At 42.8% G+C, this 27,490-nt stretch overlaps 1 protein-coding gene across 1 annotated transcript; it reads left to right on the top strand.

Annotated features, from left to right (window-relative positions):
• The first annotated feature begins 9,987 nt into the window (after positions 1–9,987).
• On the top strand, positions 9,988–11,170 carry LOC133889351 (defensin Ec-AMP-D1-like). Its single transcript, XM_062329876.1, has 2 exons — positions 9,988–10,095; positions 10,827–11,170. Exons 1-2 carry the CDS (start codon positions 10,029–10,031, stop codon positions 10,991–10,993), a joined length of 234 nt encoding a protein of 77 aa, XP_062185860.1. The 5' UTR covers positions 9,988–10,028; the 3' UTR covers positions 10,994–11,170.
• Positions 11,171–27,490: the final 16,320 nt, after the last annotated feature.

Raw genomic sequence — 27,490 nt, 5'->3', positions numbered from 1 at the left:
CTCATCTATTAGGAGCTTCTCACAGTGGATACGTAATGAGCCAAATGAAAAATAGGCTCTGTTGTACGATAGTGGTGGTGCAAGGTATGGAGTAATGACTACAAATCTTGCAGAGGTTTATAACTGGGTCATGCGAGGAATGAGGTCCCTACCACTAGTTGGAATTGTAGAAGGCATTTTGCATGGGACTTGTAAGTACTTTATTGATCGGTATGCAGCTGCTAAGATTGTAATGGAGGACAATCGTATGCTTTACGGATGGATGCTATGTGAGTACATGGAGAAGGCCAATAAGAAGGCCCACATGCATCGCGCAAATGAAGAGAGGACTGCGGAGCACAGGTTCAGTTGTGCCGGGATAAGGGTCGGAGGGGGGTAGACGTGAGCGGCATGTTCAAGAATGTGTGCTAAGGAGTGGGACATGCATCTGTAGTTGCCAAAAGCCACAATTACTCCACAAACCTTGTACACACGTCATAGCTACGTGTGCGGAGCACCATATGCTTCCCAGGCAATATGTTTCAAAATATTTTATGAAAGATCAAATACTCAACACCTGGAATCATGAGTTGTATGGTTACGGCATTGTTGACACTTTTACAAGTAATCCAGGGCCTGCAAGAATATATGTGCCTGATTTGGAAAAGATGAAGAACGCACCTGGTCGAAGACAAACTCGTCGGATTTGCAACAATACGGATGAATTCGAGGCTAGCCCTAGGTTCAAGTAATGCAGTCAGTGCAATGAAACAGGTCACATGTACAAGTATTGTCCCAAAAATGCACTTGGTGATGCATCTGTTGTCTAGGTGAGTTTTATGGTGTGTTGTGTTCGATTTGTACCATTTGAACCTTCGTTTGTAGGTCACTGTCGCAGTGTGTTAATGTTGTATATAGTGATATAGTTAATTTGCATTAAAAGTATATTGCTACTGTCTATATCTAACAATGCATTAATGTACATGTCTTTGAAATGCAGATATGGCGGACCCTGTGACCCCCGAGCTTCTAGACCCTGCAGTGGACAAGAAGCATCGCAGCTTCTTATCCGCCGAGCACCAGACGGAGCTAGGAGTGTTTCGACCACAGGGCCCTGGAGAGTTGCTCACAATAGACGAGCGATGGAAGCACAGGTACTTCGATAATTTCATACGAAATTGCCATATCACTGATGTAATTCCATATTATTGATATACTACAATACTTGTAGGTTGGCAGTGGCGGGACTCCTACCGCTTTGCCGGTTGGTTGAGGCCCGATCGACGGAGAACCCCGAGGCAGCGGCGCATCATTTCTACTTTGACCGGTCGCTAATAGCAGCCCTGGTCGACCGATGGAGGCCGGAGACACATACGTTCCATCTCCCGTGCGGCGAGATGACCCCGACCTTGCAGGACGTAGCCTACCTCTTAGGCCTTCCTTGTGCGGGTGATACCTCGCTTCCTCTGTTGGGAGTGTTACTTTAATGAAAAAGTGACCACACTACTGAACTTTAACCATGACATGACAACACATGCCTCCTTGTGTAGGCTTTAAACAAGAAGTGACAACACCACCCAGCTTTTTCCAAACAATAAATGACAACACAGGTAACAATAAATGTGGAATCTCTGACCATGATCAATGACACAACTTTCCCATTCTTCAAGATGGAATCTGATGCTCCTGCCACCAGCTGCGCCCCTGCACTCACTCCTTTCTTCAAGAGCGAATCCAATGCTCCTGCCTCCCCCAACTATAAATAGCTGAACCTCCTTACGTTGATGCACTACTCATTTCTCATATCTCTCAAGTGCAATGTCTTCCTCAGCTCCATCAAACCCACCAAAGAAACATTGGGGAACTACCATACCTGAAGGTCTCGAACCACCAATGTGCTTCTGTGGTGACCTTTGTAAGCTCCGCGAGTCGCAGAACATCTCATATACCTATGGGCTGCGCTTCTTCATGTGTGCCAACTACGAGTATGACAAGCCTCAACATGCAACAACTGGTTATCGACCGGTATGACAACAGATATTAGCCTCATCTCTTCCGATTTCGCACCCTGTTTTACTAACCGCTCATCTTGTTCCATTTGTTCAGTCCCCTCCACCGCTCTGTGATTTTATTCAATGGCATGACAATGAGCAAAATGAAGCGCAGAAGTAGTGGGTCGACATGAACATGAGGTGGACAAGGGAAGCGTACTCACGTCGGGAGTACGAGCAACAGCAAGAGGAACTTCGCCTCAAGCGGGAGGAAGGCGGCGCACGACCGTACCGTGGCTTAAGCTCGGGAGGCTGAGAGGGAAAGGAAGCGGGAGAGAGCCCACCGTGCTAAGGCAGCAGGTCCCGATGCCCTCCGAAAGGGAAAGTATCCTAGATGCACTCAGTAGAGAGTATCTAATGTAACCCGACATACTTTCCCTCCCTAAGGCATGTTATGATTAGGATCGACGCACTAATAAGTAGGTCTTAGTGCGAACAGTACATGCCACCTTTGTTTCCTCGTCGTGTCGTCGCGGTTACAGTCTATTCTAATATTTTCACCCTATGTTTAATACTATGTTTGTCATCGTTCGCACCCCATACCTACGTAAAATGCTGCGAGTGCTAATTACTGATTTTTTATTCTCCGACTATTACATAACCTATTCCAAATTTTCTTAAAGCCCCATTTTTTATTTCTTGAATTACACAAAAAATTACATTTTGAGGGAAAAAAAGGCCCTAACCGCCCCCTCAGAGGGTGGCAAGGGGGCTAACCGCCCTCTCCGGGACCGGAGAGGGCGGTTAGCCCCCTTGCCACCCTCTGAGGGGGCGGTTAGGCCTGCGGCCCTCTCAAGGAGTGGTTAGGTGGCCTAACCGCCCTCTCAGAGGGCTGCAGCCCTCAGGGGGCTGCAGGTGCCTAGTTTTGCAATTTCTCCTACGGGGAATCTATTTATTTAATTTTTTAATAAAAAAATATAAAAATAAAAAAAATCTTCTTTTAGTGGGTTTCGGGCAGGCAATCCAGAGCAAAGACTTGAGTAGATTCGGACAAAAAATAAGCCCTGAGCCCGACCTAGCCCGACAGGCACGATAGCTGGCTGTATGGTGCCCACACTACAGAGCACAGCCATCTGCGCGCATAGATTAGTTTTTAAATTCGAAATCCAATTTTTTCACAAGGTCTGAGTCTATTTTGAAAATCCGTTTGCAACATTGCGTTCTTCACAATTATTTTTTTTCAAGTAAGATCATCTAAATTTTTAGACAAGCAACAATGCTCGGATCTCAAGCGCAACACAGTTCACGGTGAACAACACTCACATAGTGAACTAGTAATTAATAGTATATTGATTGTTCATATCTATCATTTCAGTTGCGTAAGGTATTTATAGCTATACCTTAACCACCCAAATTATTATTATAAAAATGCGCATGTTCCCTGAATTGTTCTTTGAATATTCTAGGGGTATTACAACCACTATATTATTACAAAATTATGCCAACTGGGGCATGACACATGTCTACAATAGCACACACCGACCAACCCTTCGCCCCAATGGTAGACCATCTTCGGGTAATTATTGATCACCTCCGAATTCTCCTTCAAGTCATTCACTTCATCCTAGTTGGCCTTTCACTATGCTCTTGGTTGTGCCTCCTGAAAGGGTGCATTTGGCCTCCATGCCTAAATCCTTCGCCTAGTATCCCTTGGAGCCCCCTTAAAGCATTTAGTGTACCCTTCAAGACCTCCGGCTTCTGTACTTAGTGTTGGCCTTCCCTTTTGATTCCATCTCTGTAAAACGACTTCTAGAATCACTTCTTTATACCCTCTAGAAGCACAAGCCCACATCGTTTTCACCAGAGACTGAGCCGATCATGAGAAGACCAGAAGAACAAGTCCACCGACCACACGGGAATCTGATCAAATTCACCCAAACCAACAAGAGATAACCCAAGGATTCAAAGGGAAAAGATTCCAAAGGAAATATGTGAGCTTTGGCCCATCCTATCTGCAACCGAGCCCATTAGAATTAAGAGATAGAGTTTGGACCTCCACTCCTACCGCTTTTCAAATCCTCTTCAATTATGAGATCTCAAGCCCTCCTATGTATAAATATGTAGCCCTAGAGCCTTTCGAGAGTATTGTGCATCTTTTGCTGAAGCCATAGGATCTTGAGCGCACCTAAAACCATATTCTTGGCAAGAACCAAGAGCCACCACCTTCATTGCCAGCCGCAAACCTCACTGAGCTATCACCGACGTCAACGTGTCCCCTCGACATGTTCGTCGTGAACACATGGTGCTTATCTGCCGCTTGTCGGAGAGATCAGAGCACAGCGACGAGGTTCCAGCATGATTCCAGCCAATCGCCGCCACGGAGAAGGGTTGTTGTTACCGGAGATGACATCGGGAGCTAACTGAGCGAGGTGAGCCATCTGATCTTCATTCCACAGTCGTGATTAGAATTTGACATATCCCTTCAGTATGTTAGATTTGATTTGTCCGATCAAAGATGGATGATTGAGGTTTAATGAAGCTAGTGGCACCGTCATCAGCCATGTCAGCATGCTGATTGAGCTGGCTATGCTAGCCGTTTTGCTAATATGTCATGCCACCTCAACATTAGATGCTGAGTGTAACACCCTTATTTTCAGAATTTACAACTTTTAAAATTTTCCAAGATTATCGAATAGTTTCACTAGTAGTATAGGTTTAAAACCTATTTTCTTAATCAATCAATCAATATAGGTTATTATTTTGTGTGCATTGCATGCTGAGTTTTGTTAGGAGCCAGGTAAATGCATTAGAATTCTTTGTCTTTGGTGTTTTGAGTGAAAAAGATATTTTTACAAAACTTAGTACTGAATATGTTAAGGATCTTAATGGTTGGAATTCAAAATATTTGAATTCATCATTTATTCAATCCTTGATCATACCTAATCCTTCTCTAGTTCAATTCAAATCTTATCCAAATCCTTGTTTAAATCCAATCTCTTCTCTTTCTCAAATTCTACCCAAATCCAAATTCAAATTCATTATCTACTCCTATTCTTGTTCAACCTCATCTTTTTTGTTTATCTTAAATTCACTCCAAACTCAATTCAAATTCAAATCCTATTCAAATTTCTCTAAAAAAGTTTCTTTTATAAACCCTAGATATACCTAAAGTGTCTTTGGGCTTATCTTGCTCAAGTCCAAACCCTTAGCCAAGTCTTCTAGATGGCCCAACACAAAGGATCCATGAAATCTGCAAATTTTCGCGGAGTCCTGGATAGTCTCATCTTTACATAAATTTTTGGAGTTCAAAACAGCCTCAAATACAAATTTTGACAATACCAAAGTTGTAGGTCTCATCGAGAGCTTCGATTTGAACCTATGGAAGTCACCTTTTGGATAATGGAGCTAGGAGTGATGGCCTCCGAAGTCAGTGCTGTGCAGATAAGTCCGAGTTTAAACAGTTTATCTTGTGGAGCATTTTTAGAAATCAAGATGCCGTTTTCAGAAGTTCCAATGACTACCAAAGTTGTATATATTTTCGAGTACTACAATTTAGAATCAAGAAACATCTAATTTGGAGTCCGTACGATAGAGATATCATCCTCGGAATAGAGAGCTGCGAAAAAGGAAATCGTAACCGACTCGGACTCGAATTGGATTCGTGTTCGGTTTGGACTCCACCTCAACCAGCCGCCCTTAGCCCTATAAATATGAGTTTCATGCCCTCTCCTACCCTTATTCCACACCCTCAAGCCCTAGAAGTCGCTGCTGCCATATCCGTTCATCGCCGGAGCGCTGCCATTCGCCGGAGCCGTCGCCACCGCCTCCCAGGATACGCTACGTCGTCTTCTCCGCGAATCCTCCTTCCTCGACCATCAAAGCAAGGTGATGACCTCTTCTTCTCCTCCCTTACTACTGTTTTAGGATCATACTAAGTCCCTAGCCAAGTCCTAGCCTTGGCCAAAGCCCGATCTACGCCGCCACGGTCGTCGCCGTCGCAGACAGCCGTGGGACAGCCACGCTATAGCCGATTGGCACCGACGTTCCCGACCGACCAGAGGTCAAATCGCTAAGCCCTTTCACCGGTGCATGTCCCATGATGTTTCCGACTCCCTCACTAACCAGTTTGACCATTAGAGCAACTAAACCGTCGAAATCAAGGTCCACATACCCGCTGTCCGGTTTCTGGACGCGTTCTGCGCGCGCATCGGATTTGCATTCGCGTTCCCCGTCAATCCGAAAGCCGTATGGATGCACCAACTGCGTCACCGCGTGTCCCTGGAGTCTCTACGTTACCCTAGGAGCCCATCCACGTTTATGCAGTGACACGACCAGGACGCCATTGCCAACCACAGCATGTCGCAGCCATCACTCGTCTCATCTTCGCTGATCGTTCTTCCTCTCACTGGATGATCTACCCAAAACTATGTCGTAGCATTGTGTTCCCGGGATATATGAACATCTCTACCCAAACGGTTTCTCAAATTTCATACCCAATTTCCTGGAACGCGAGCGTCTTCGTTCCTACATCTGTTCGCGGTCACCACCGAACGTAGCAGCAATCATCTCTGTTTTGCCGATACCTCGGATGACCCCTTCCAAAACCAACCATACCACCGAGTTAGTATTTCCGCGTTCTATGCCATGCTTCCCTCGTTTCACTGAAACACCACTGAAGCCAACATCGATGTTTGTGGCCACGTGCCTGATCGCCATCTTCGACGAAACCCGAACCATCGCCGCTACATAGAGTCACCAATAGTATCCTTAAACTATAAGCACAACATTCGGCCTTTTTGATCCATCATAGGTGGTCGATACTAGATCTCAGTGTATCCCTTCTTTAATCCAAGATGTTACTTGCATAGCATGCCAAGTCAGTGCCACATCATTATCCTTAGTCTAGTCTGCCCTACACTTCTTGAATCTTGCCCAATGATGTTCTCAAACCTGACACAGTGATTGTGCGATAATGTCTTTCCCATAGGAAGATAGTTCCAGAAAATTAGCATTTCCTTTTCAGCCTAATCCATATCTTGAAAGCTGTTCTCTTTTTATCTTAACTCCGATTTAGGCAATTCTTACATATAAATGTTTCTAAAATTATCCCTATCCAGCCATAGTATTTTTTTTAAAGTGTTTTGATGATGTTTAGTATGTTGTTATTAGTGTTTGCTTTGTGTTGTTTGTCGGTAGTTCTCGCGATTAGCCGATAACGTTCCGGAGTAGTTCGACGGACTTCAAGACTAAGATTTTGTCAACACTGAGCAGCATTGGGAAAAGACAAGTGTCCTTAATCATCCTAAAGCTATGTTTTTAAATGTTTTGTTTTACAAAATTGCATGCAGTGTCTGTCAATATGATGGGTAGTCACCTATGTTAAGGTTTCCCTAGATTTTCCTTTATAATCCCTTGGAATAGATGGTTTATGGTTATGTGTCTTTTATGGGTAGATTGTTTAGCCATATTAATGGTCTAGCAACATGAAACCTTAGGCCTTGAGCAACGTGGTTTTGATGGTTATCATGGTTATGATGTTGGTTTAATGTTTGTTCAAGTAACCTAAGTAAGGACCGGTTCGTGGAGCGACAACCTAAGAAATATCGTACCAACCACGAAATCTGGTATGGGACAGGCCTAGTCTATTAATTAGTGGATTCCAGTTTTTGTGCGTGCCAAACGGAAGAGTGGATGTGTGGGGACGGTAAAGGCCAGAACCATTTGGTTAGTGGTATGAGATGTGTAGTGGAAGGGAAGGGTGGAAACTTTTCGGAGCTACAAGTCGCAAAAGGGGGCTTCTGGGTGGTGTGAATGCCACTTTGATGGTGGTGAAACGTAGCGGGAAGACAGAAAAATGATGTACTGTGGTGGGAAGAGGGGGCCATTGAATTCGATCTAGAGAGTTTGGATGTGGTAGTCACTCCCCGAATCAACATTTTTTGCCTCAAAGAACTGATTTTTTTGCTCGACCATGCACACCCCACGGCCACGCCGTCGCAAGTCACGTGATTTTTCACACGAAATATGTGTGGGTGCAGTTCGTGGTACTAGAACCCGGGACCTCTCAACCTGGACGATATGTCCTTACTATCTCACCATAGAAGTACTAGTGATAATAATAGCATACGTAATCCTTTTTATTTCTTATGTATGATACTTCAAACAATTATTTCAAAATTTACTGACTTCAAATGAAAGAGTTTTCAACAACAAAATTGTATCCCTCGATGAGGGCTATAATTTTGATATAGCATTTATCCCCATCTGACTTTGTATGAAAAAGTATGAATTTTTTAAGATAACCTTTTGTCCATTATCACAGGTGGCTTCTTATGTGACCTACCTGTGGTCATCATTCCATTAGCAGAGGCGGTTCACATAAGAAATCATCGGAAATGACATTTTACACAGACAACCGCTTGTGGAAATTTGTTTCCACAGGCGGTCCGAAACCATAGAGGGCCCCGCCAATTTCTTAGGCGGTTCGTCATATGAGCCACCTGTTGAAAGATGCCCTCAGTATCATGAAAAATAGTTTTTTAGTAGTGAGAATATTTGTCTTTGAATCAAAACGAATTTAATGGTAGTTAAGCCACATGCAAAGAACCTAACATACAACTACCTAGTTTAAGCAAGAAATAGACGCTGTTGAATCCAGGATATCTTGTAGAGCGTGGCACCAAACATTACTATAGAAACAATTTCCAGTGGGAAATGGCAACCCATGTCCATAGACATTTAGCCACCTGCCACTAGTCAAATACATGTGGAAATCGTTGATTTCCACTGGCGCAACAGAGACCACCTGTGAAAACCTATTACTAAAATTGCTTAGTTAAGGAACCACCTATAACAATAAATTTTTATAGACGGTTCATTTAAGAAACCGCCTATGGCAATTAGTTTTCATAGACGGACATGTAGTTTTTTAAGCGAATCGTCTCTAGTAATCGGTCCCTGAATCGACGTTTTTTGGCTCGAAAAAACCGAAAAAACAAATTTGGCCCAACCATGCACCCTCGCGGCTGCGTCGAAGTCACAAGTCATGCGATTTTTCACGTGTGTGTGGTTCATAGCACTCGAACTCGGGACCTCTCAGCTTATGCGATACGTCGTTATCATCCTACCACAGAAGAACTAGTGATACTAATAGCATATGCAATTCCTTTGATCTCTTCTGTCTGAAACTTCAAATGATTATTTATACATTTAAATACCACAACTGAAAAAGTTTTCAACTAAAAAAATGTAGATCTCATCGAGGGCTACTATATTTATATAAATTTTTTCTTATCTGACTTCATATGAAAAAGTTATATATTTTTGAAGATAATCTATCATCCATTACCAGATGCGGTTCACACAAAGAACCATATGTGGAAATTATCGTATTTTTAAATATGGTTCACATAAGAAACCATCCTTAGAAATGACCTTTTACATAGCTGGTTTATATAAGAAACCACCTGTGGTAATCATTCTATTTTCAGAGGTAGTTCATATAAGGAACCGTCTCTACAAATAATATTTTACACAAACGGTTCATATAAGAAACCACCGATAGTAATCATCTCATTTCTAGAGACAGTTGTTGTAAGCAGTGTTGCTTGTGAAAACTTGTTTCCACATGCGGCCCAAAATGGCAGGAGCCTGCTCAGGCAGTTTGTCAGAAGCGCCTGTGAAAAGATACCTTAGGTATAAAAATAGTTTTTGTAATAGTGAAATTGATGGTGTTGACCTTCTATTATTTTTTCTTGATTAAATAGAGAAAATACCTTATTTTGGCAAGCAAGCAATCTTGAAGCATAACCTGAATTTCTAAGGTAGAACAACATAGCGTGGCATGTTGCACCCGGTGGTTGAATGCTAAAATTATCCAGTTATATATAGAGCTACATGTTCGTGTGTGGATAATCGTGGTGCCACATGGTGCTTGGGCCTTGCATGACGATGCCGTTTGCGCCTATATAAGCAGGGCACAACCACCGTTGTAACCTCCATTCATCCGTTCATTACCCAGAGAAGTGCGTACAGTAAAAAATAAATAAAGGGAAACTAATGGAGTCCTCACGCAAGTTCTTTCCGGCTGTCGTCATCCTACTGCTGCTCGTTGTCATGGCCACTGGTACGTGAATACATCACACCTTAAGGTAGTGTTTGGTTGGAGAGTGAGATGGGATGGTACGATTCTATTCGTGTATTTAGGATGAAATGGGACGGTCCGGAATCAGATGTTTGTTTGGTGGATGGGATAGAACAAATCTATTTTAGATTTCGGACCCACCGTTAGTGACCCGTCCTATGTGGAATGGCTACGTTCAGTCTTTTTTTTGGAACGGATTCATCCCAAATCTTTGAAGAATATTCTCTGATTCAGAACTATCCGATCTCACTGAACTCCAACCAAACAGCTCAAAAATAGAATGAATCTGCTCCGTCCCACTCATCCCACGAACCAAACACTACCTAATAATTCGTTTTGGTATGCAATTCTTTTGGCAGTTCAGACGGCAGAAGAATACATGCATGTGTGGATGCCCTGTCATTTTGGAATTTGTTTTGAAGCTATGTACACGATTATATTGGAATACAGAACATTATTTACATTTATTTTGAAATCAGATCCTTTTCAATAATTTATAATCCTATATATAAAATTTGTAATGTATTTAGATATAGTGCTTAATTCTAATGTTATATATCTTATAATCAATAGGGAAGACAGTGTTTCACATCAATCATCGCTTCAATGCACTTCATCTTAGGAAACTAACTCGATTAAGTCACTATTAATATGGCACTGTATATATATTCTTAAGTATACCCCACTAATGCATTTCTTATATGTGTTGTCAGAGGTGGCGCCAGCGCTGGCAAGGAACTGCGAGGCGAAGAGCACAAAGTTCCAAGGGACATGCCTGACGGACAATGAAAACTGCGCCAGCATGTGCCGGACTGAGGGTTTCGCCAGCGGTGACTGCAGCCCCTTCCGGCGCCGCTGCATCTGCACGAAGCCATGCTAGGCGGTCGGATTATGTGAAAGGCAGCCTTCAGTGCTGCTGGTCCACGGATGGTACCTGGAATAAAACTCCAGCTTGAAGACAGGAGCTTTAATTATATCAGTTATAAACATGCACGTAGTATTTGCTTCCAGTAATATAACGCAGTAAGTGCTATGAGATGGACCATGCATGCCATGATGCAAGTGTTTATTGGATCAAAATTATGTTTTTCTTGAAAATGTTATATATTAACCTTTTTTCCTCTTTGTATTTCTTAAATTGTTTCAATTTACTCACGCCATTTCTTAGTTTAAACTCTCGATTCTTGTAATCACCGGCACTCCTAAATATAATCACTTCAGTGCACGTAATCTCTTAGGTTGGTTTCAAGTACACACATGACTGGAATTAATATATAAATGAACGAACTTATAAATATGGAGCAACTAAACATGTTTGTTAGATATGTATGTTGCATTGTGTTGGCGTGGAATTGGGCAACACTTTGCCAACACGGGTCCGTCAAGGATACTTGTCGCTTTTCGCAACGACGCGCGACTTGTTTACAAGTAAATAAGCAAAAGTTTCAACCGGCAACCTGGGAATCGTTATTCGGACGATTTACAAGCAAATCGACAAAGAACTGCCACCTGAGCCACAGGGATTCGAAGTAGTAGCGAAGAACTAACCTTAAATTGCAGGAAAGTAACGGCAAAACGAAAAGTAGATGCAATAGATCCGATTGACTGATGGATATGCAATTTACCTCCACCCCTCGATTATTTATAAGGGTGGGTATGGTCTTGACCCTAGGGAATCGAAGTAGAACTCTATTCCAACCCTAAACACGCCCTGTTCGGCCAAAATTGCGAAGAGATCTGAACAAATCAACGATTCAACTTCAATTCGGTTTTGGACTGAACATCGGATGGTCGGGTGAGAATAAACTCTAGAACACCGGACTATCCGGCGAGTTCACTCGGCCGAAACTCTAAGACTTGGTCTTACGCACACCAGATATTACGACGTCACATTTATACTCACCAGAGTATGTCACCGGACCAATATTTGTAGAGACCAACTTTTAACAAGAGAGCACACCTGCCCTCACCGAATGCTCCGGTGTACACTAGACACCCTCACCGGACTAATATTTGCAGAGAACAAATTTTTTGCAAAGTTTTCCTTTTGAACACACCAGATGATCCGACTATCATCAAAGATCTCACTGAACAATTTTCACCAGAGAACATTTTTTGGCTAAAAACCTTCTTCTTCTCACCGGATAGTTCGGTGATACCCCGGAATCTCCACCGGGTATTATGGTCCATGTCATTGTCCACCTTGTCAAGGAAATAAAGTACCTCGATCTAGTATTTCTACATTAGATGTATTCATATGAGAGATAGATGGGCATTTTGAAATGGAAAAAGTCCAAATTACGACCTGAAATATTCCTAGTGTCTGGAATAACCCCTCGAACCTGAAAACCATTTATTTAATCCCCCAAACTTCAAATACCGGATCACATAATCCCTTGGAGTGGTTTGCAGCAGCGGTTTTGATGACGTGGCTGCCACATCACCTATTTTTTCGATGTGGCTACCACGTCATCTCTCTCGCTTTTTGGACCGAGTTAGCTTGGGACTAGTGGAGCTCATGACATATGGCCTGAGTCGTCTGGCTTGAGCGAGAGAGGACGATGGGAGGGGGAGAGAGGCCATCGAGAAGGAGAGAAAGGCAGAGAGAGAGAGTTTGACCAGAGGGAGGAGAGGTAGAGGGAGGCCAGCAGGAGAAGGGTGAGCGTAAAAATATGACATGTGGGCATGTTTGCCACATGTACACTGCCATGTCAGCGAAAATGACATCATAGGTTGCCACGTCAGTGAAACCATCACAACATCAGCAAAACCAACGAGAGAAACCACTCCAGGGGGTTATGTGATTCAATATTTAATATTTGGGAGGTTAAATAAATAGTTTTAAAGTTTAGGGGGCTATCAAGACACTAGGAATAGTTTAGGGGAATAATTTTGACTTCTTCCTTTTGAAATCATATGTAAGGAACCAATTTAAACCAGAGGGTTGCATAATTGAAGGCTATACTTCTGAGGAGGTTGTCTAGTGGTGTGTCGAGTTCATTGTTTCATTTGGTTCTATCAGTGTGCCCATATCTCAGCGAGCACTGATTGGCAGGTAAAGGGTCTATCGAAAAAGGCAACAACTCCAGACCAAAAGTCTTATGCTCAGGCTCCCTTCCTTGTTTTGCAATAAATAGATGAAGTGTCAAAATATATCAAGGAGTACAAGGCATTGCTCATTCAAGAAAATCCAAAATGGGTTGATGTATGGATCTCAGAGAGCATAAAAAAAGGTTCAATACTTAGTTCCGTGATCGAATCCAAGCAAGTTCATGCACAAGTTAGGCACTTAAGAAATTAGCAAAAGGGCTGATCTTTATAATTGTGACATGGCAAGATACACATTTCACACGGGCACCTAGAATGAGAAATGTACAAAGCAGGTACTGTTTTGCTTTGGAATTGAAGTTAGAATCTGATGTTAAGCTGATTTTGCATTGGAAGAATTTATGACTTATGACTGTAGTTAGAACTATTAGAATCTGATGTGGTAACCTTGTTATTGTAATGTCACATGTTAATGCATTTAAGACAATAATGAGTTTCATTAATTTTTATTTTCCAAAGTTACCAATATGTAGTGCCTTACTTGCTGCATCCAGTATAGATATTGTTCTAGTCGTGATCAGCCATGCAGTAATACCTATATGTTATGCTCGCTTTCTTTTTTAGGGAAGTATTTTTTATTCAATAAATCAAGAACTACCACACATCAGGTTGCTAAATTTTGAATTCTTTATAGTCCACATTTTAGCTAGAATTAATGTAAAGGTCTTTTGCTAATGCAATTCAACTAGATGGCAGCAAGCGCTCGATCTTAGTGTGCTAGGACAAACATCAAGTGGAAGAACATCCCCGCTTAGATTTAGGAGCTCAAGGAGATACAACCACCTTGTTGATGCTGCAAAGGTGTTTAGAATTGCCTCGAGTGTGAACAATTGTTTTGCATCACTTGGCAATAACGGTAGCGTATTATTCGCATATTGCACTATGGGGAAATCTTGTCCGAAAGAAGAACCAAGAGGCAATGAGAGTAATCCATGGTTGGGAGCCTCATTGATGATAGACTGAAGCAAATCTGCAGCCATAACAAATAATAGGGGCGAGAGGGGGATCCTCTTGCCGCACACTTCATTTGCAATGGAACACTTTGCCCGGCACCCTGTTAAGGTGCATTGATGACATACGTAAGCCTAGGATCATGCTGAGCCAATTTATCCAACGATGGTTAAACCTTTTTGTTGAAACATGCCCAAGATAACATGGTGTTCCACCTTATCAAATGCTTTTTGGAAGTCCAGCTTCAATGGTTTTGGAATGGTGACACATATCAATGGTTTTTAACACTACCTCATAATGGGTTATTACAGACGGATTTTAAACCCTATCACAGAGGGTTATAGGTTTTGTCTCTGTAAAAGTGTATGTGATATCGACCTTGTTATAGATGGTTTCAGAACCATCTGTAATATAGTTACGCACAAATATATTTTATTTAAAACCTTATGCGTAATAAGGATCATATACATGTTTTATTGAAACCCGTCTATAAGTCACAAATGGTTTTTGTTTAAACCCGCCAGTGTTTATTGTCACAGATGGAGTTTTTTTTAAAAAAAACCCAAGTATGTGACTCTTTATCCTCTATAAGCAAATTTGTTTGCTAGCTTCCCTAATGATATGGCATACAAATTTCATGATTTAAAAATTAAACAACACATTGACACACTGTTCAGAACATCGATCAAACATTGTTCATAACATTCATCACACATTGTTCATAATAGAAAACACAAGCATTTACATATCACAAGGGTTATGAACATCAAACAGATGCACATCACACATTCTTTTGAAGACATAAACAGCTAAATATAATTTCTAGCTATGCATCATTGCCGATGCTTTCCTACAAAATGACAAGATCATAGACATCATGGTGACAGTCTTCCAAAAAGACAAAAAGTGATCGACAAATATAGGTCGATCGATGTTGTCTTTCAAAAAGACGAGATGATAGACATCATCTCAACCTCCTGCATTTTAGCTCAAAATCAACACAAGCATCATCTTCAATGAAGAGTTTGTAGTCATCCACATCAGGCTTCACCTTAACTAGCTCATGCATGAGTTAGAACCAAACTGCGGTGCTGCCAAACCGCTAGCCATGGTTAAGAAAGAAATTTGTGTTTGAGCTTATCTTGCAGTTGACGAAAATGTCTCCATTGTGACAAAAAAACAATGGAGAAATTTCCATCTGGGAGAACAAAATAGAGAATATGATTCACAGCATACATAGGGTCCATAGGGCCCTCAAAGCAGCGAAGAAGACAACATCCACCTGGCTGAAGTTGACACCAAGCATCCGCACCATCAAAACAACCATATTAACAACCCCATCTTGCCACCACCTGATTGTCATGAACTGTGTCATTGCAGATCTACAATGAAAACAAGGCTTTGCCATCAGTTACATAGATCGAAGCAATTAAAACCTAACAAACCCTAACCAAACTACGTTAGGAATCATATGATACTCACATCGGTGCAGTGAAAGGGATTCAACCCCAAGATCAAGCTTCTTAGTGCAGTGAAAGATATGAACACAAGGACGACGAGTGAGGAAGAACATTCCTCATCACTTTATATTTAGGGGAGATGAGCGGGTTGTGTGTTGAGAATCCAAAAGAGCCTGGGAGACGAGCGATCAAATTTGAAAAAATTCATAGGTCTTTAGATATAGAAGGTTTTTCATAAAATCCATCTGTGTCTATCTTATAGACATAGACGGATCTTACAAGAAACCATCTGTGAACATATCACAAATGAGTTTTTCTAAACATCATCTGTGTTTGTATGATAAAAGAAGATGAATTTATAAAAGTCGTTTGTGAGTTCATCACACCAAGATGGTTGTCTTGTTCAGGCATGTCTGTCTTAGCAATCGTCTGAGGATATTTTATAAGTGATGGGTCCTAAGAAACCATCTATGACACACCATCTCCTTTTCACTAATTCTATGGTAGTGTAAAGTGTATTGTATATGTTTTCATTTATGAGGTACACACAAAGCATCGTATTACCAAGGACCTTCCATTCATGCTGATATATATACACACACACAAATAGCAGGTGTATACACTACTATAGAACAAGATAGCAGTGATAATCCATCCACATATGCAAAAATACTCTACCAAGAACTCTTCAATACGAGGATCTATCTCCATGCTGAAACGTTCGCTCCTGCGAAGGCCCGCTCCATGAACATCATGCCGAAATGTTCATTGTGGAGTATTTTAAATCTAAATGAATGGAGAAATATTCCCAATAGAGTACTTTAAATCTATATTCGCAATAGAAACAATGAGCATTAGGATCAATGTGGCCTATGGTGCAAAACTGCTCAAATCTCCTAGCTCCTGGTAGAGCGGTTTTGCACCATAAGGTACACTGATCCCCATGCTCAAGTTTGATCTGAATTTAAAAACACAATCATCTTGAAACCAAAGTGATAATACTAAATCTAAAAGAATGGCGAAAACACAATCATCTTGAAGTGAATGTGTTTTTTGCCACTCATTTTGCTCATATTATTGCTACAATCTTGAGTAGGGGGGACAGGGTGGCAGACTCGGGAGATAGGGAGATGAGGAAGATGGGGAGATGGGACAATGGCTCGGGAGATGGGGATATGAGGCGATTAGGAGACGGGGTAGTGCAGCTGAGAGGTTACGACTCAATAGATGGGGAGACGAGGAAGATGAGGAGACGTATTAGCGTGGCCACCATTGGTGCAACAGTGAGATCGGCGATGGTTTGGGAGATGGGGAGACAGGCTTGGGAGATGAGGCAATGGGGAAGGGTTGGCGTGGCCAAGGTCAGCGACGGCTTGCGTGATGGGGAGACGAGGCGATGGGGTGGCATGGTCACGAGATCGGCGATGGCTCTAAAGATGGGGACATGGGCTTGTGAGATGGGGATATGGGGAGGTCCATGAAGGCTTGGGAGAAGGGGACATGGAGCAACAGGGAGACGGGGTGGTACGGCCGTAGTCAGTGATAGATTAGGAGATTATGAGACGGGGAAGACGGGCCCGAGGGGTAGAGACAGTTCAAGAGGTGATGGTGACAATCTCGCCACTTTGACCGCCACTACCCATCAGGATTGATTTCTAGAGAGTGAAGTGAGGGAGTGGTTCTATATTTATAGAAGGATTTTCACTGTCGGCTTGGAATAAGAACCAGCGGTGATAAGGATTATAACTGCCAGTTCATAATGATTCAATTATTGACCTACCGGTGAGCTTATGAACTAGTAGTGATAATCCTTATCGCTGCTAGTTTGTAGCTAAAACTTGAAGTGATAGTGGCTATCACAACCGATTCTTAATGGTTTGATGTTAGATTTACCAGTTGGGTTTATGAACTAGCAGTGATACCTTATCACTACTAGTTATTACCAAACAACAATGAAAGGGGGTAGGGAACAACAATGAAAGGGGGTAGGGATGACCCTTTATGTAGTACTGATATATGATATGGGGCCACATATTCTAGAATATTAAGAGTAGCATACGTGCATGGTAGCGTTGTATAGTTTGTTTCTGAATCAATGGTTGCAATTCCTGCTATTATAATCACATTGAAGGTCTCCAATGCCATCAGTTGAAAATTTTCTATTCAGTACAACATTATTGGCAAACCCTACAGTACGTTTGTTACTTTCACCCTTTTCTTCTTCACATGCTCTATTTCTCCACCCATCTTCATCTGCATTGCTATAGTGCAAGGGCTAACCTAGACAAGCATGAGCATTTAGAGTGGTTCGTACCTACTCGACCAAGACAAGAAGGGCTAGCTTTGAAGAAGGCACATAGGACGCCGCATGCCAAACTCTCTATCGTGTGCGCCTGGAGCAAGCATCAATGACTCATTGTACTGCTATATCCCCATTTATCGCCTCAACATCTCGAAGATAGGAGCACGATACTACTATGATGAAGCAAGCAACACACTCCAGCTGCAGGTTCAGCTCACCGTCACCTTGGACTAACTCTATGAGAACACTATGCCCAAGCTGAAGGGCTCCTGTCAATGCTTGGAAGATGCTAACGGAGAGAACATGTGCCTTCAACATTGCCTACGTGATAGTGCTACCCCTACACCACCCTCATCTCCAAGTAAGAGATCGCGCTCAGAGCCTCTTTCAAATTTTGGATCCAACTACCAAATTAGTGACTCAGAAGGAGAACATGCAATCCCACCATGTCTACCAAATAGATAATTTGCAGTCCTATTAGAGGAGATTGATCAATAGTGTTGTTTATGGTCATTTTAAAGTTTTTGGTTTTATTTGAGCTCTTTTGGAGTTTATTAGAATTTATTTGAGTTAAAAATTAATTTCCAAAGTTTCAAAATGTTTTCATAAGCTCAAAATATTTTATTTGGTTTCTAAATGTTTTCAAAAGTTTGGTGGAGTTTTTCTAGAATTCTTAGACTTTATTTGTTTTTGTTTGGATTTGATTTGCTTTGATTTGGATTTCAAAAGCAAAGAAAAACAAGAAAATGAAAAACCTATTTTTCTAACCTGGGTCGCCCCTCCCTCCCTTCTCTCCCTTTCGGCCCAGCCTGAGTCGGCCCATTCCTCCCTCTCTTTCGGCCTCACCTGAGCCAGCATGTTCCCTCCACCCCGCCTGGGCCGCGCCCGCACTCTCGGCCCAGCCCACTCGCCAGCCACTCACCCGAAGGTGCCCCGCGCCATTCCGTCCTCACCGCATGCCTCCTCCACGTGGGCCCGCATCGTCGTCGTCTTCCTCCTGGACTCCAACTCGGAGCCAACCGCAACGTCACCCCGGGACTGTGTTCCCTGTACGTCTTCCCCCGCCCGCCCTATATATATTTCGGTCCCATCTGCGCCTCAATCTAATTCCCATTGCAAGTTTCCGCTTCCGTGCCTTAATCAGCTGAGACACCGAAAGCCTAGCGCCGCCGGCCGCCATTGGGGTCCCACGACCAATCTCGCGGATTAGCTGCTCCCAAGTCGTCTATGCTCCTCTAAGTAGCTCCTCGGTACCGCACGCTCACGAGGAGGTGCTTTCGTCGCTTCTCGTTGACTTTCCACCGCCAGAACCCCTCGGCCAACGAGGTCTCGTGCGCCACTGCCTCCCTCACCACCGCTGGTCCCCTCCGGTGCCGAACCACTCGAGGTAAGACCCCAAACGGGTTCCTCTCTCCCTCCTCAAACCCCTCCGCCACCCTTCGTAGAAGTCCGAAGTCGGTGATGACCTTTTTCCTGTCCTCGGGTGAGTCTCCGCCGTGCCAAAGCTCGGCTCTGCCGTGGATTTCCTCCCCGCTGGTGTCCATTTGTCCCCAAACTCCCAAGACGTTGGATCCAAAATCGAAGGTCTGGATTAGATCCATTAGATACCTCTTCATCCTCTAATAAAAAAGCGACATGTGTCAACATGACTCCAGTCAGCAATTCTTGCCACCTCACTTTGCCACATCAGCAAAGTCAACCCACATGTCAAGCCACATCAGCCATTATGCCTAGTCATCATGTCCAGTCAGCAACTCCCCTTTTCCAGTACAAAAAAATTAATTCCAAATATTCCAGGAATTTGGTAGATTTACTATTTGGTCCCTAAACGTTTCTATATTTACCAAAACATCCATATCTTTTTACAGATCGGTCCCTAAACTTTTCCATAATTATAAATAGGTCCCCATGTTTTACAAAAAGGTCCCTAACATTTTTTGTTTTATTCAAATTTAGTCCTTTTCTTTTTCAGATAAAACCCTAAAATTGTTTTAGCTATAACTTCTTCATTTTAGCTCCGATTTGAGTGATTCTTGCGCACAAATCTTTCTAAATCATCCCTATCCAACCATAGTATTTTTAAAGTGTTTTGATGATATTGGTATATTGTTCTTAGTATTTTTCTTTGTGTTGTTTATCGGTAGTTCTCGCGATTAGTCGATAACGTTCTGGAGCAGTTCGAGGGATTTCAAGACTAAGATTTCAACAACACTGAGCAGCATTGGGTAAAAGGAAAGTGTCATTTATCATATTGAACATATGTTTTTAAATGTTTTGTTTTATAAATCTGCATGCAATGTCTGTCAATTTGATGGGTACTCACATATGTTAGGGTTTTACCTACATATTCCCTTATCATTCCTTGAAGTCTATGTGGTTTATGGTTAGGTGTTTTGTGGGTAAAGCTGCTTAGCCATGCTGTCAGAATGTTGGGAAGTGTCATATATATGATTAATGGAGTTAAGCAATGGTAATGATGAATTTGGTATAGCAACATGGAATTCTAGGACTTGGGCAAAGAATGGGTTTGGTGATGATGATTCAGGTGCTGGGCTTGTGGATACATTCTAGGCAGAGATGTTAGGTTGGTTATTTCCTAGTTGGATGTTGGATAGTTGGAGAGTCATTGCTCAAGTGTCACATATAAGGACCGGTTTGTGTAGTGACAACCCAAGAATTACCGTACCGACCACGAGGCCCATATGGGTAAGGCTTAGCATATTGATTAGACACCTGGCTGGCATTTGTTGGAGTACTAGGACCTAATCAATGGACGAAGCTTCATAGTGATCTCCTGGCGGCACACCACTAGATTATGTTAAGTGTCTTGCAAACATGGCAACATTGAATTCACTGACTCGTGGGGAAAGCTGGACAACCTCTGCAGAGTGTAAAACTCTTATAACAGCTATGCTCACGGTTATGAGAGACTTAAATCCTCACATGATTAGCGGGTTGTGGTTATGGTTCTGGTACAGGGAGTACAAGATGGTTGTGGTTATGGTTCTGGTACAGGGAGTACTAGATGGTTGTGATTTTGGTTATATTATAGAGGGTACTAGATGGTTATGGTATGCATGGTAGGGAGCCTTGTATGTTGGGTGTTGCACTGTATGGGTTACACTCACTTAATAATTGTTTAATGTTTTTGAGTCCAAATATGTTTTCATTACTCGCATTTACGTAAATATACCATGTGTTAGCCTATTCTTGATATAAGCCTGCATATCATTATCTTTCCCACACTTGTTGAGCGCGTCATGTGCTCCCACTTACTATTTTCCCTATACCATGCGATATGTGTGCTGCTGCTCGGTGAGTGAATATATTGAAGGCTATCAAGACGAGGTTGTGACGTTCTAGGCGCGTGTCTCCCGGTCGATTGCTTGCGGTGTTGTTGGGCACCAGTGCTTCTGTTCCGCTGCAGATATCTTCTTAGAAGACAATATATGTCAATTGTTGTAAGAGTTTAACATTTATTCTATAAAAGTATTGCTTTTGTTACTTCACCTGTGATGTCCTTATGTGTGTTGAACATCCTGGACACACATAAGCTGCATCTGGTTTTGTCCGTTAAAACCGGGTGTGACAGAGGTGGCATCAGAGCCATACTGATCATAGGACACGAGCCTAGATAGAATGGTCGTGCCATAAGGTTATATTTTAAAATCCTATTTTGAAAAATGCATCCCCATACTTCTCTGACCCCTCAGTTTCCCTCTCTACTTACCTACTCTAATCTATTGAGCAAAATGAATTTCCAACACTCCCTCTGTTTCAAAACTTTTAGTTGTTGATCCACCCTGGTTACTCTGATCGAGAAGGATGCCCTTGAAGATCTCACTTAACGCTTCTACCTCGTATGAAGATTCTGATGATGAAGATGAAGACCCTTCACTACAAGGAAGAATCATTTTCCATAACACTGAAGACATGAAGATCTACCTTCACGTCGCCCTCGGTTTTGGATTTCGAGACATAGGAGGATATTCCCCCGTTCTTCGGAAATGTTAGAGAGATGTTAGGTCGTGTGTTTGTGTTGTGTGCCTTGTGTGATTTGGTTTTTCTGATTGAGTGCTGGAATGTGTTGTGGGATGTTGTAGCATCTGCTAACAGCGACATTCTTTATATATATCTATAGCCTATAGTATAGTTGGGTTTTCTCCTTCTAGTTCTTTCTCTTCTTGCCCCAACCTTCCTCCTCAATCCTGATCAGATGGTGAACACAAGAAGGACCAACAGTGACAACAATGAGGCTGACAGCAACAACAACCAGAATCCACCGACACCTCCCATTATGATCTTGGAACAACATATGTCTATGCAGACTCAGATCTTGCAAGCCTTAGCTCAAACTATGGTGCAGATGCAGCAGCAACTATCAACTCATGTTCCTCAACCCCACCAACCATCAAGACTTAGAGAATTCAAGAGAACTCAATCAACAGTCTTCAGTTATGCAGTGGAGCCTATGGATGCGGAAGATTGGCTGAAAGACACAGATGAGAAGAAGCAGGAACGCTTTAAGGAAGGTCAGCTTGGTGAAAAGTAGCAACAACGACAACGACAATGACAACAAACAGGTCCAAACATTTCAAGAAGTGTGAAAATCAAGTTGGACCAATGCAACAAGGCAATCCCGTCAGTCAAGAAAAGGAGGATGCTGTAGAAAAAGCCCTCCTCCCATGCCCCAATATTCAGATTTTCCATTCTACAAATCTGGGTGGAAACAAACTCCAGAGTTCTTCTACAAAGAAAAGAGTGTGTTTCTACTGTGGGGATCCTACGCACAAGACCAAAAGATGTCCCAAGAAGTTTTTCGCCTGGAATTGGATCAACCGTCAACCACTGATGAAGACCTCAGTTCAGCATTCAGACCGTCGTGACTTTAAAGCTGCAACTCAAAATAGTCAGGATCAACAGTATAATGTCAAGCACCAAAAAGCTCAGTACAGGCTTCAACCTCAAACACCTGTTCAGTGCTCAGATTATCAAACATCTCATTCTACTCCGTTCGTCACTCCTCAAGCCAAGAATAGCTTAGTTACTCCCTCTATAGGCAAAGGATGTTTCCATTGTGGAGAGGAAGGACATTATGTGAATATGCGTCCTAAGAAGTATCCAGGACTGGTCAATATTAACACTCTGAAGCCTACTCAGTCTCAACCTCAAGCACGTAATGAAAGTTAGATGCCGCTCAGAACAATTGTTGATAGCAAAAAAAAAAACTCCGATTGTGGAAAGGTCAACTATGTCACTCCAAGAAGATGCTTAGTGAGCACCAAGAAGTTGAGAGTGATAACTCACATGTCAAATGCAACCTTGTAATAACGTGGATCCGATGTCATCTTTTAGTATCAATGAACCATATTGCTTAAAGTACAGTATGTGTTAAGATTTGAATGGAAGTTTTCATGCCCATCATTCCACTTGAGAATTTTCGAAGTTTCTTCATCCTATCTTTAGTTTGTCGATACCACAAGTATTGGAAAAGTGTAAATTCATTCTTTTTAAGGGGGTAGACTTTCTAGCAAATCTCTTGGTTCTGGAACCCAAAGACAGATATTGGAAACAGCTAACCAGCAAGTTTAATGGAGCAATTAAGGTGTGCCAAAGGAAGGACAATACTTAGAAGCTACACTATGATCCCAGAAATGTTTTTCAATAATAAGTACCCTTTCCTCGGAATTAAGATAAGCCTCAGTAAGTCGTCAATGATAAGGAGGTCCGCCAAGGTCAACTAACAAATGAGAAAGCCGTCAGTAGCAAAGTAAACAAAGCATGTCAAAGCAATGTGGGTACCATCCAGAAGAAAAGGTATTTTGGAAAGCGAGAAGAAAAGTTTGAAGATCAAATTCCCTTATTTGTACTCCGATCTGCCCGAATCTCGAGGGCGAGATTCCTTAAAGGGGGGGTAGATTTGTCACAACCTGATTTTCAGATTTCTCAAATTTCTAAAATTTTCCAAGATTAGATTGCATGTTGAATAATTAGAATAGGAAAAAGCCTATTTTTGAAATTCAAATTCAAATTTGAATTAAGGTTTATTGTTTTGTTTGTATGCATTCATGCTAAAAATAGGCATATAGGTTTTCTTTGGTTTTTATTGGATTTTATTTGAGCTCTTTTGGAGTTTATTAGAATTTATTTGAGTTAAAAATTAATTTCCAAAGTTTCAAAATGTTTTCATAAGCTCAAACTATTTTATTTGGTTTCTAAATGTTTTCAAAAGCTTGGTGGAGTTTTTCTAGAATTCTTAGACTTTATTTGTTTTTGTTTGGATTTGATTTGCTTTTTTTGGATTTCAAAAGCAAAGAAAAAAAAAAAGAAAATGAAAAACCTATTTTTTCTAACCGGGCCGCCCCTCCCTCCCTACTCTCCCTTTCGGCCCAGCCTGAGTTGGCCCGTTCCTCCCTCTCTTTCGGCTTGGCCCGAGCCGGCCTCTTCCCTCCACCCCGCAGTTCCTCCCTGCCTGGGCCGTGCTCGCTCTCCCGGCCCAGCCCGCTCGCCAGCCGCTCGCCTGAAGGTGCCCCGCGCCATTCCGTCTTCACCGCATGCCGTCACCACATGGGCCTGCATCGACGTCGTCTTCCTCTTGGACTCCAACTCAGAGCTGACAGCATCGCCGCCCTGGGACTCCGTTCCCAGTACATCTTCCCCCGTCCGCCCTATGTATATGTCGGTCCCGGCTACGCCTCTATCTAATTCCCATCACAAGTCGCCGCTTCCGTGCCTTAATCCCCCGAGACGCCGAAAGCCTAGCACTGCTGGCCACCATTGGGGTCCCACGGTCGATCTCGTGGATCAGCTGCTCCTAAGTCGTCTCCGCTCCTCTGAGTAGCTCCTCGGCACCGCAAGCTCACGAGGAGGTCCTTCCGCCACTTCTCGTCGACTTTTCACCACCAAAACCCCTCGGCCAACGAGTCATGTGCTCACACTTGCTATTTTCCCTATGCCATGCGACATGTGTGCTGCTGCTCAGTGAGTGAAGATGTTGAAGACTATCAAGACGAGGTTGTGACATTCTAAGCGCATGTCTTACAGTCGGTTGGCTGTGGTGTTGTTGGGCACCAGCGCTTCTGTTCCGCTGGAGATATCTTCTTAGAACACAATATTGTCAATTGCTGTAAGATTTTAACGTTTATTCTATAAAAGTATTGCTTTTATTACTTCACATGTGACGTCCTTTTGTGTGTTGAACATCCTGGGCACACATAAGCCGCATCTGGTTTTGTCCGTTAAAACCGGGTGTGACAACCTGTCTCTTAAAGTTGATTACGTGATCCATTATTTCATCAAACCCCAACCACTACTTTGTGTTTAGTGTATTAATAAGATTCAGATGTTCTTCGTCCACACCCACCGACAATTCCTCTAATATTTCTCTCGATTGGTTGCTAGAAAAATCAGTTGTATGAACAATATAATAACAAATATATTCACCAAGCCATTAGTTAACATAACAAAATATTTACAATACAGTGTTAGATACACATGCGCTGACATAACTATAAGAGAACTACCATTTGGCAAACATTTTATTCACATCACCATATTTTAGCCATATAATTGAGTCTAATTATTCGTACAGTTACCCCGAAAAATTGTTATATGTGTTCTATAAATCATAATACTTTGTCGACAAGGAAAGTTGTTATCTGGAAATCATAATTCATCATGGACATCACTTGTAATGTATCTACCAACAAATCATGACTATTGACAAAATAGCGAAAAAAATGTAAAACACTATGCAAGGACATCACCTAAGTCATCAATCTTCGGAAGAGCATAATTCCTTACATCCGTTCCCATGGAATGAATCATGTTTCTAGTATCCCTAAGCACCATTTGATCAACCCTTGTTGCATCATTGTTTGTATGATGATAATCTTGGGACATTGCTTCAAAATGATTTTCCTATAAGCCACGGATATTAGTCGCCTCATAGAATATAGTAATTGCCGCAAATAGCCTTCTCAGTGCACAAGGCATGTGGAATGTAGTAGATTCAGCCAAGCATTCATTGAGGGATCTATTAGTCTCTACGAGCTCTATCATCTCACATGCTTCTCTGGAGATGGAACCAGTTTTCCCATGTACTATACGAAGGTTGTCATATTAAGTTCCATCTTTCACATGGTTGAGGAGCACATGCAAATAGTACCTCTCCCCTTTAGCAGGGTTTGCATACACAATTCTCCCAACCTGCAGCCTCTTTACACTTGACTGCTGGCACTTGTTGGACATGATACACTAGAAGTGCTCCGGTAACTCTTTGTATAACAATTTACATGATGTGCTATCCAACAGGTTCATCTTGAAATACTTAGTAAGCATTGACTTCTTAGATTTTTCTGATTGGAAACATCATTCAGGTTATGAATAGCTTTGTATGACACAAGTTGTTTGTTCGACATACGTAGTTGGAGTTGAAAAATAGAAGGAGATACGACATACAAAGGGAAACCCAATATCCGATACATGGCCTTGGGGTTAGTTATGATCCTTGTATCCCTATATTGTTGAATTCATTCATTACTACACCATTTTGATCTTGTGGATCGACTTAGAATGATGCACAATCATGGAATTTATACACATATTTGTATAGGTACTTAACTTCCTTGATGCTTGAACAAACTTTGACATTAATATGGTAGTTATACTGCATATATAGTGTTGGTCTGTACAGAACTACCCATCTATTATCCAATACAGCACCCCTGATCACCACTCGATGGCTGTCGGTGACATAGGAACCAGGGGTCCCCGAGTCCCGAGGCTAGATCAGCAGGTTGCCACGTGGTGCCCTCCCTCGGGGGTTTGCCTTCCCGAGGTGTGAGAAGACTAAGTCCCGGGAGAGGGTGCTCGGGGCCATGAACAGTGGTCCCCGAGTACCCGAGTTCCCTGATGACCCGAAGAGACCAAGTGCTGGGAACAGAGTCCTCGGGGCTGCCAACAGTGGCCCCCGAGCACTCAAGTCCCCTGACGACCAGAAAAGCTGAGTACCGGGAAGGGGGTGCTTGGGGCTGCGAACAGTGGCGCCCGAGCACCCGAGTATCCCGAAGATCCAAAGGAAGTCAGTTCCGGGAGAGAGTGCTCGGGGTCGTGATCAGTAGCCCCCGAGCACTCGGTTCCCCAAGGACCCGATCAGTCAGATTCCGGAAGAGAGTGCTCAGGGTCATGAACAGTAGCCCCCGAGCACTCGGTTCCCTGATGACCAAGAGAGGGCATATCCGGAAGAGAGTGCTCGGGATTGTGAACAATGGCCCCCGAGCACTCGGTTCCCCGAGGACCTGAGAAGTCCCTTGCCGGTGGCCCCCACCGGGGCCCAGTGGTGAGGTGTCAGCTGGTGAAAGGCCTGATGCCACATTTAAGAGGGCGCGTGGCCTGTCACCTCTAACTTCTCCCCCCATGCTTCCTAACAGTCCCTGCCACATTCTGGCAGGGGGGCGTGGGGACATATAATGCGCGGGTCCTATCGCGGGACATCTGACGCGCCTCGGGATAGCATCGCGAAGCCCAAGGCGCCCCGCCTGCCGCCCTGCTGTGT

The sequence above is a fragment of the Phragmites australis genome, chromosome 13 (genome assembly GCF_958298935.1).
Source record: "Phragmites australis chromosome 13, lpPhrAust1.1, whole genome shotgun sequence".
In the NCBI taxonomy this organism is placed as follows: Eukaryota; Viridiplantae; Streptophyta; class Magnoliopsida; order Poales; family Poaceae; genus Phragmites; species Phragmites australis.
Note: the sequence above shows the minus strand (reverse complement) of the source record. Positions and strands in the feature narration are given on the sequence as shown.